The sequence below is a fragment of the Kogia breviceps genome, chromosome 6 (genome assembly GCF_026419965.1).
Source record: "Kogia breviceps isolate mKogBre1 chromosome 6, mKogBre1 haplotype 1, whole genome shotgun sequence".
In the NCBI taxonomy this organism is placed as follows: domain Eukaryota; kingdom Metazoa; phylum Chordata; class Mammalia; order Artiodactyla; family Physeteridae; genus Kogia; species Kogia breviceps.
This window is the reverse complement of record NC_081315.1, coordinates 57,855,054-57,865,895: the sequence shown is the minus strand read 5'-3', so window position 1 is coordinate 57,865,895 and position 10,842 is coordinate 57,855,054. Positions and strand designations below refer to the sequence as shown.

At 41.6% G+C, this 10,842-nt stretch overlaps 1 protein-coding gene across 1 annotated transcript; it reads right to left on the bottom strand.

Moving 5' to 3' along the window:
• Window positions 1-9,883: 9,883 nt before the first annotated feature.
• Window positions 9,884-10,330, bottom strand: H2BN1 (H2B.N variant histone 1). Its single transcript, XM_059066115.1, has one exon. It carries the CDS (start codon window positions 10,328-10,330, stop codon window positions 9,884-9,886), a length of 447 nt encoding a protein of 148 aa, XP_058922098.1.
• Window positions 10,331-10,842: the final 512 nt, after the last annotated feature.

Below are 10,842 nucleotides of genomic sequence, written 5' to 3'. Positions count from 1 at the left end.
AGCAATGGGGGGTAAAATGAACATTGACTTGCCAAGACCTCCTTCATTATAATGAAATGCCCCTCCCTGTGCTCACATACACAAAACCACAATTTTTAAAAAATGCTTTTAATTCCCACTGATGCAAAGAAGCAAATACTTATCTTCCTTACCATCTCTTTTTTTGATAGCATATATGTTTATTGCTCTATTACTCAGAGTTCAGATTGCTATAAAATTGCTTTAACTGAAGGAGGGAACAATGCCTTTGGCATTATTATATTCAAATAAAAACATAGAAAAGAGAAGACTGGAAGCATATTTAGTTTCCTTTGAGCTGCCAATTTCATATAGCTGACAACATGAATTATATTACATAAAATCTATTCATTATGCTATCCATTCAAGAGCAACTTGAGGTTTAAGGCGGACTAATGGCTGTCACATGAAGCTACTGCTTGTCAGTCTTCAGTGAACTCAAGCAAAAAACCAAGGAAATTGGCAATGGACAACATAGGGAGTCAAAGAATATTCATACTGTGGGGAAACAGCTCCAAAAGAAAAGAAGCTTCTTGTATTGAATTTGGCAGTGGTACAAGTTACACCAGGAAACTGCATTTCTGTGTTGAAAAGTTATTCTGTTATTTTGGGGTTGGGATGGGTTGGAAATCATTTTACTGCTTATTTAGGTGCCAAACTTCATACCATTGACAGATTATACTGTCAAATATTCTGGACTTCAAAATATGTTGTTCATTTTTCTTCTTGTGCTATGTTTATAGAATGAATTCAGAAAGAAAATAAGCAACGTAAGTAAAATTCTTGAAAAGAACCTATGCTCAGAGGCCCCCCTCAAAAATCGGACAGAAAAAAAAATTTTCTGTCTGTTCTGCTCATGGGGCCCCATTTTCCTTAACCACTAAGCTACATAACCTACAGAATAAAAGAACCCATAGAACAAAAGAGAAACTGGATTCTCCTCTCAGAGGGGAGGGGAAAGTCTCTTGGTGCTTCACTGATACAGAAAAAAAGAAATAAGGATAAAAACAGTGAGACGTATCAACCCATTCAATGGAGAAAAAAGAGAAAGGCAAGTCCATCAGTGAGAGAGCAGAAGATGAAAGAGAGAATTGTAAAACATCATATCTAGGAATGAATTTCTCCTTTTCTTAGCACCCAAGAAAATATTAAGTCTAAGAAAGTATGGGGTTCCTCCTGCTTGAATTTTAGAGCAGAGTAGAAAGAGATCTATTGTACATTAGATTTTAGGTTCTGGCTTTCACTTAGCAAGCATCCTCTAAATGGTGGTTATCTTGGTTTGGGTTTCCCCAAGCAGACTCTGAGACAAGAATTCAAACGCAAGGAGTTTCACTGGGAAGTAAAGAAAACTGAGAGGGAAGTGGGCAAAGGAGGCAGGGAAAGGAAGGCAGTCACATTATCAAGCCAGCTACAACCGTGGGCAACTCCAGGAGCTAGTGGAAAACATGCACCTCACTGTTATCCCATCCAAGGGATGAGAGAGTTGGACTGGTTGCCTTCCGACTCCACTCAGTCACGGGTGGAGGGTTGCTTCCAGAGTCATTAACCAAAGGGGAGGCAAAAGAAAGTCCATAAGCAAAGAAATGCAGATGCTGACAGCTGGAAGTCAAGCCCCTGTGCACAGCAGTGAAAGGTGAGGGAACGTGGGTGTGGCCACACCTGGGTCAGCTTCAAGTGGTATAGAAACAACCAGGGAACACCTCCCTCTTTGGGTGCAAGGACCTTGTTTGCTGTTGTTTCCCAATTCTGTCATATTTTAGACATTCAGTAAATAATGTGTTAACTAAATGTGTTAGTGAATGCATGAAATAGCCTTAAATCCTGACTCCATCATTTGTGAAAAACCTCTTTTCTCATATATATAAACAAACCTTGGGACTTCCCTGGTGGCGCACTGGTTAAGAATCCGCTTGCCAACGCAGGGGATGTGGTTTAGAGACCTGGTCCAGGAAGATCCCATGTGCCATGGAGCAACTAAGCCCCTGCACCACAACTCCTGAGCCCGCGTGCCACAACTACTGAAGCCCATACACTTAGAGCCCGTGCTCTGCAACAAGAGAAGCCACCACAATGAGAAGCCTGCACACCACAACCAAGAGTAGCCCCAGCTCGCTACAACTAGAGAAAGCCCGTGCACAGCAACGAAGACCCAATGCGGCCAAAGATAAATAAATAAAAATAAATAAATTTTTTAAAAAACCTCATTCTACGAAATAATAAATGACATAACCTAGGAGAGCACCTGACCCACAGGGGGAACTGAGTAAATGTAGTTATTATGTATCGATTTCCTTCTTTCTGCCATTCAGTCCTCCCTCCTTTATTTTGCTTTTCTCTCATAGAAAGGAAAGGTGGCTGTAGCATTTGATAGTGCCCTAGTTCAGAAATTTGAGAAATTTGCAATGTATCTTGACCCAGTGGAAGGGCCCACACCAACGGTTTCTTCTTAAAGGTCAGATTCATTGACTTACATATGTAGGGGAAGCTGTGATAGCAGTTCTTTCAAGAGAGGGCCAAGAGCACCACTATGTAACTATGAATGCAATCCTGAAGAATGACACTAATTCTTTTAACCTGCCTGCTGCTTATATTGAGGTCAATGGCTGACTTTTTTTTTTTTTTGACCTGATGCTCATCAGTAATTACTCCAAAGTGAAAATATGAAAAAAAAAAATTAAGGAATAATATGAAAGTGTCAGATATTTTCTGCCTTCTCATTCCCCAAGTTCACTCACTCTCATACTCTTTTAATGTTTTGTCTCAACACTCAACATGTGTATTTCTTTCTAGAACCCAGCCAGATCCCAGGTCTGAATTCCAACAGCTAATTTTCCAGTTTCCATGAAACAAGGCCTGAAAAATGTGAACTTCTCAGAGGACTGCACACAAGAAGATAAAAACTTAAATTACACCCGTACAACTTCCTCCATTAAAATTTATAACTTTTCAAAGGAAAAGAGTAAGTCAATTAGTTCTAGAAATCCAATCTTTCTTCTTACCTTCCAACAAATGTGTGGCTCAGGATATAATTTAATACCCAGAGTGTTAGGCACTTAGCCCAACTAACCTGAAGAGTGCTTATTCCACTTAACTTGCCTGTGTTTTGATATCTTTTTAAAATGTTGAGATCTTTAGAGTTCTAGGATCTGTCTAAACTACATTTCCAGGAGCCAAGTAAAGGTGAGGGTTGAGGCCAGTTGATGGACGCTCCTCCATGAAAGAACATCTGTTGTGCTGCTGAGTTTATAACCAGGTCTCTTCACCAAGTTGGGGGGCATGAACTTGAAGCCTCCCAGAAAATCAGTCCTCTACCAGTTTGAAACTCAAGTCTGACTGTGATTCAAACGCAGGCTTTTTCATTGACCCTGCCTGGGGTCAAACCTTTATCTTTCCTTCCTTCACCCTTTGTAGCCTTTTTTCCCTCACTTTCCCTTTCAGTGCGATGTTTTATCCTCTATGTTTCTGAAAAGCACAGTGGGCTAAATGAGATAGTGTATTAGTTTCCTATTGCTACTGTAACGAACTACCACGGACTTGGTGGTTTCAAACAACAAAAATTTATCATCTGACAGCACTGGAGGTCAGAGTCCAAAATGGGATTTATTGGACTAAAATAAGATTTCAGCTGAGTTGTGTTCTTTTTAGAAGCTGCAGAGGGGAGTCTTTTCCTTGTCTTTTCCAGCTTCTCGAGGTCACCTGCATTCATTCCTTGGCTTGTGCCCTACATTATTCTGACATCTGCTTCCATCTCTCTCCTCTCTGACTAGTCTGATCCTTATATTAACTGGAACCAGCCCCTGTTAGCTTTAAACTGTTTAGTGTTCATTTAGTCAATTAGTGTTTCTCCTGGGGTAACAGGCTTGATTTGAGGGTTAAGGTTTTATCATGGCTTAACGATGTGATGGAGTGCATCCAGCCCAAGAGGTAAGCCCTAGGGTTTAGGCTAGTGAGAGGGGGAAGTTTAAGTCAATTGAGGAGACAAGGGCGTGATAGAAAAGCAAAGGCAAAGATGATGACTGTGCATGGAGATGAAAACACAAGATCTCAGTTGAAAAACAACAATCAGAGAGGTCAAATGAGACCAAGGTTAGAACCTGACAGAAATAAAAGATAGCAGGAAGCAGAGCCTGGGAAAGTGGGGGGAGTCCAATTTAATTCTTGAGGTTGATATCTCAGTCACACCCCTCATTTCATGGTGCAAGTGACCTTCAAGATAACATTGAGCTGCCTGACTTTTCCACACAGTTTACACATCGCACTTCTTCCCCCAGTCATCGTGACATGGGACAAAGTAGATGGAAGGGTTCTTTGGAACTATAAAATGACAACGCAGTTTTTACTTTAAAAGGTATTTTTTAAGCTTAAAGTTTAAAAGGTCTTCGATCAGCCCCTAACTACTTTTATGACCTTAAGCAAGCTTCCAGTTTCTTCATCTATAAAGTGGAATTAATAATAGACTCTATACCTCACAGAGTTTTGTGATGCTTATGGGAACTAACATTCCAGTTACAGAGCAGGATCTCAGTAAAGTTAGTCATATTGCTATGACAAATCTTATTGTCTTTAAGTGAAAAATAACCCAAGAGATCAACAGTTATGAGGTGGAGGGGGAGAACTTTCTCCCAACTAATTACAAAAAGAATATTTACTGTTTATTTATGCATAATTCCATAAATCACAATGAATTTTGACAGTTATCTTTTGGAAGGCTCTGTCTTGTTGTACACCCAGGAAGTGCCTTAGAAATGTATGAGGGAGAGAAGAGGCTGGCTTTAAGAGTCAGCATAGGGACTTCCCTGGTGGTCCAGTGGTAAAGAATCCACCTTCCAATGCAGGGGACGTGGGTTCAATCCCTGGTCAGGGAACTAAGATCCCACATGCCATGGGGCAACTAAGCCCATGTACCATGACTACTTAGCCTGTGAGCCTCAGCTAGAGAAGAGAAAAACCAGCACGTCACAACTAGAGAAGCCAGCACGCTGCAACAGAAGATCCCATGTTCCGCAACTAAGACCCAACGGAGCCAAAAAAAAAAAAAGTCAGCACAAAAATATCACCCAGAGTTTAATTACATGCAATTGGCCCATCCCACCATAAGTAGAGAAAGAGTTGTGGTGTGATGTACCCTTCCTCACACCCTGCATTTAAGTTCAGTCCAAGGTCCTTTCTACAACCTACAAGGTCCTGTTTGATCTGACCCCTGCCTCCCTTTGCATTTGATGTCATACTGCTCTCTCTCCTGCCTACTGCTATATACTGAAAATGTGTCCTTCCCAATATTCATATGTTGAAACCTATACCCCCAGCGTGATGGTACTTGGAGGTGAGGTCTTTGGGTGGTGATTAGGTCATGAGGGTGGAGCCCTCGTTAATGGGATCTGTGCCCTTATTAAATGAGACCTCACAGAGCTCCCTTGCCCCTTCTACCATACGAGGACACAGGGAGAAGATGACATCTATGCACCAGGAATTGGGCCCTCATGAGATATTGAATCTGCCAGTGCCCTAATCTTGGACTTCCCAGCCTCCAGAACTGAGAAATAAATTTCTGTTTATAAGTCACCCAGTCTATGGCATTCTGTTATAGCAGTCCAAACAGATACCTAATATACTGCAAAAACATCTTTCTTCATACTTCTGAAACATTCCAACACCTTCCTACATCAGCCTAAGTTATAAACCTCTTTTATATCTGATTTCTTATTCCGCATCCATCAAGTCTTAGCTCAGAAGTCATCTTATCGGAAAACTCTTCTCTAATCATCCTACTTAACGTAAACCCTGCTCCCCATACCTCTACCTAACAGATACTACCATTCAGGAACTCATCTCTTTTTTTTTCGTAATAACCCTGAAATTACTATATACAAACATATTTTCCGCCAGTCTATTTCTACTGAACTATGAGCTCCACAAGGGCAGGGAATTATCTGTTCAGGTAGCAACTATTGGCCATGATACAGAAAATTAGTCAAGTATCATCTTTGTTATGTGAGTTGCTAACCTCTGTTTGGACCTACTACTCTCCCACCAGTCCATAACGTCATGTCATAACTAAACTTCGGATGTGTTTTGTCATTTCAAAGCATTGTTATATAGTTTAGTCCCTTGGATACTTATAACAACTCTATTAGGTGAGAATGTCCCATTTTTATAGATAAGGACACAGATTCAGGAAAGCTAAGTTACTTGCCCACAGTCAGACAGCCTGTTAAGACTATGGTAGAGATGAAATTTGTTCATTTTCACTCCAAGCCTAAGAGTGTCTGGGATGTGTATTTTGCTACACTAGACAACCTTGCCTAAAATGAAAAGAAAAAAGATAACATAGAAATTACAACCCCAGGGACTTCCCTGGTGGTGCAGTGGATAAAATTCCACACTCCCGGGCTTCCCCGGTGGCGCAGTGGTTGAGAATCCGCCTGCCGATGGAGGGGACACGGGTTCGTGCCCAGGTCCGGGAAGATCCCACGTGCTGCGGAGCAGCTGGGCCCGTGAGCCACGGCCACTGAGCCTGCGCGTCCGGAGCCTGTGCTCTGCAAACGGAGAGGCCACAACAGTGAGAGGCCCGCGTACCACAAAAAAAAAAAAAAAAAAAAAAAAAATTCCACGCTCCCAATGCAGGGGGCCTTGGTTTGATCCCTGGTCAGGGAACTAGATCCCACGTGCATGCTGCAACTAAGAGTTCACATGCCACAACTAAGGAGCCCATGTGCCACAACTAAGGAGCTGGCGAACCACAACTAAAGAGCCTGCCTGCTGCAATTAAGATCTGGTGCAACCAAATAAATAAATAAATATTGAAGAAAAAAACCCCAAAGTCATTACTAAAAAAGAAAAAAGGAAATAAGACATATATTTTTTTAAAAAAAAGGAATTACAACCCTAAATCAATACAGACATACCAAAGGGCATTAAATATAAAGGCTTTAGATAGATCTTATAAATCTCTAAGGTAAAATACAGTTCAAGATGGAGAAGGATATAATGAATAGATGCATGAATGGCTGAGGAATGAAAAAATGCCGTTGATTTAGAAAAGCCTCCTCTGAAGGCAGGAAAGAACTGTCACTTCCATTCTACAGACCTAGCCACACAAGTTCTCTTTTGTGGGGATAGTCATAAGAAGAGGGGAAGAAACAGTGCTTAGATTTAGCAGAGAGTCTTTGCCTTGTTTCATTTCATTTCGCTGAGAAGGGCCCAGGTTGTCAGAGCATAAAAGATGGATGGACTCCTGAGATGGACCGAGTGGGAAAACAGTGACTCTGCAGCTCTTTGGATCAAGATGTTTGCTGTTTGGAAGTACATCAAAGGGAGAGACATGGATGATTCTGTCTGTGGGTTAGTTAAGATCCAGAATGTCCTTTAGGGTTTTGTTTTTTTCAAAGATTGACAGAAAGTCTCATATTATGTGTCTCCAATCACATTGTGGGTTCACTAAAATGAGACAGAGAAATATTTCTTAAATTGTGCTCCCTACATAAGAGGCAGTGCCTTGGGAATCTATTACCTTTAAAAGAAAGCAGAGTTCTTACAAATGCTAAGAGCCATCTGGCACATCACCTCAGCATGCTGCTAGAATAAAAGTTAATTCCAACAATATTGATAGGATCACAAACTTAGTTTTTATCTAAAAACACATAACCTTTAAGCAAAGTTTACATCGTTTCAAAAAGTTAAATCAAAAACACAAATTTCCTTTTTTTCCCCAATCACTTCAATTCAACAGACATTTACCAAACATTATATATGTGCAAGCCATCATTAAATTGAAAATCAAACTCAACCTACTTACCTTATTTTTTTAAGCAGGGTTTTCTAGTATATACTACCCTCAACATCTTTCTAACAAAGACTTTAAAAGAAGATCCTCTTTAATATTTCATTTGTCTTCCTCTTCATTAATACATCATTTTCATCATTGTTATGGATAGTTTAAGCATTGTGGATAAGAGAAAGAAAAGAAGGAAGAAAAGGAGGGAGGGAGGAAAGAAAGGCCCTTAGCTTCTAGAAGTTAGCAGCCTAACAGGGAGCTAGGAAAAGTATGAATGGCACAAGCAGAAAGCAATTAATTATTCTCTCACTAGCTGAGCTTTGTGCGCACACACACACACACACACACACACACAATTTGTTTGCTATGTCAGAAACCATCTTGGCAAATAACTGAACTTTATTGTATCTCAGTTTTCTCTCTGTATAATGAGGAAGTTGGATTAGATGATTGCTGAGATTCTTTATAGCTCTAACCTCCTATAGGTCATTCAACATTTATTGAGCATTTGTTGTGTGTGAAATGAGAAGTATTTCGCTAGGAGAAACAGGATATACAGCCTGAGTAAAACTCATTTGGCTTTAAAGTGATTATAATTTATTGGCCAAATGCAAACAACTACCTGTACTAGAAGATGGCACGAATAAAGGTGCTGCGAACATGCAACGAAGGAAGACTTGATGCAAATGCAGGACGGAAGGGGATGGAAAAACGAGGGACCAAACAAATTAGTTTAAGAACAGCAGACAGATGAGGCTACCCTAGTATGAAGGGCAAGTGATGTTAAAGGAAAGAGCAAGAAAGGTAGGGAGAGAAGCTCAGAAAGGACTGGCTATTTTAAAAGGTCAATAACAAGCTAATCTAGCTGGGTTCTTGGAAGGAGATGAAAAAGATGACTTTGGGATGAACTAAACCAACCAGCCCAAGGTCTTGGAAAACTGCCTAAAAGTCAATTTCACATTGAACTCAGAAACCGGCTAAACTCATAAAAGGATCCTTGCTATAGTGCAGAAGAAATGGGTCAAGAGAGATAGTATGGCTGATGTTGTCATGTTGAAACTGAGGATCCCTAAGGAAGCTAGAAGGTTATAATGTGCTCAGTGTGGACAGATGGATATAGAAAATCCAGAAATGAGGAAATCTCAACATGGTTATCCAGACAACTTAAGAATGCTCCAAATGAGTCATTTTCTAACCTAAGGGCTGTTTCTATTTCCAAGGCTTCTCACAATGTAGTAAAGCAGTTCATTTCATCCTGAAAGGGCAGGTTGATTGGGATGTTTTGGATGATTCTCTTCGGAGGAGGGATTATAAAGAGGATTCAGGGATTATCTCATATCACTGAGGCTAGAAAAACCCAATGAAAGAATCCATTTTAAAATCTGAGTTGGGTTTCCCTGGTGGCGCAGTGGTTGAGAGTCCGCCTGCCGATGCAGGGGACACGGGTTCGTGCCCTGGTCCGGGAGGATCCCACATGCCGCGGAGCGGCTGGGCCCGTGAGCCATGGCCGCTGAGCCTACGTGTCCGGAGCTTGTGCTCCGCAAAGGGAGAGGCCACAACAGTGAGAGGCCTGTGTACCGCAAAAAAAATAAATAAATAAAATCTGAGTAGTGTCAGCCACCAGGAAGACAGGGGGCATAAGTTTGAGATTAGCCTCTGACGTCATCTAGCAAACACTCCCCCTTACAGATAAAGAATGGAAAGATGGGGTTGGGATAGTGGTAGTGAGCCAAGCCTTGATGGGGGAAGGCTGAGATTTAGATTGACAGGAAGAGGATGATGGTGTTGTAGGTGGTAGAAGCAGATTCAGAGAAGGAGGGGTAATGGCGTGGAAGATGGAACCAACAGGATTTACTTGTGAGATGACACAAAAGACAGGCCAGACAGAGCAAAGATACCTCCCAGGCAGGTAGGAATCAGGAGCATTGATGACATAAGAGACAATGGCTGACCTTCAATTCTGAAGCCCAGGATTTTTTTTTTTTTTTTTTTTTTTAACACACACAAGAAAAAGCCTTTATTTTTTTCTACAAAGGACATCAGAGGCTAAAAACACAGGACCTGGAGACCAGGTGTGGAGCACCAAGACTCCTATTGTAGCCAGTACTTCTTAGATACATTGCCTCCAACCCAGCCCTCTGACGCATCCAATTTTGGGGGGCAAGTGCAATCATTTCCAACAACAGGGCCATTCAGAAACACTTCATTTATCCGAAAGCTCTTCAGAGAGGATCTCTGCTTGACTGCTTCAAGAAGCTGTCTGCCAGTGACAGCTTTTCTGTGGTTGTCAAAGGACGGCCTAGTTGCCTCCAGGCTAATCTGTTCCAGTCGCCAACCTGCCAGAGAACCCAGAGCATCCAAGACCCATGAGCATCCACTGAAGTCTGGGTGGGTTTGCTTTAGGATTTCCCCCATATAACTAAAATAAGCCTCCTTTTTCCTCCCCTTCTTCCCAAGGCCTGAACTGGTACACTCATACTTCTTTTTGACTAGAGTATGCATTTCAGTCTTCTTCCTAGGTAAGCACATGAAGTCCATGTGGAGGTTTAAATCCTTTGAAGTGCACAAAAAAGGTGCCTCTCCAGGTGGAGACACCACAACAATACTTACTAAGAAATGGTAAGTGGCCCCTCCTTTTATGGGTCTTGACTACTTAAAGGAGTTCCTGTACCTATTTTAGGGGACCTTTATAGGACTAAGATTTTTTTTTTAAACATCTTTATTGGAGTATAATTGCCTTACAATGTTGTGTTAGTTTCTGCTGTATAACAAAGTGAATCAGCTATATGTCTACATATATCCCCATGTCCCCTCCCTATTGCATCTCCCTCCCACCCTCCCTATCCCACCCCTCTAGGTGGTCACACAGCACTGAGCTGATCTCCCTGTGCTATGCGGCCGCTTCTCACTAGCTATCGATTTTATGTTTGGTAGTGTATATATGTCCATGCCACTCTCTCACTTTGTCCCAGCTTGCCCTTCCCCCTCCCCGTGTCCTCAAATCCATTCTCTGCATCTGTGTCTTTATTCCTGTCCTGTCCCTAGGTTCG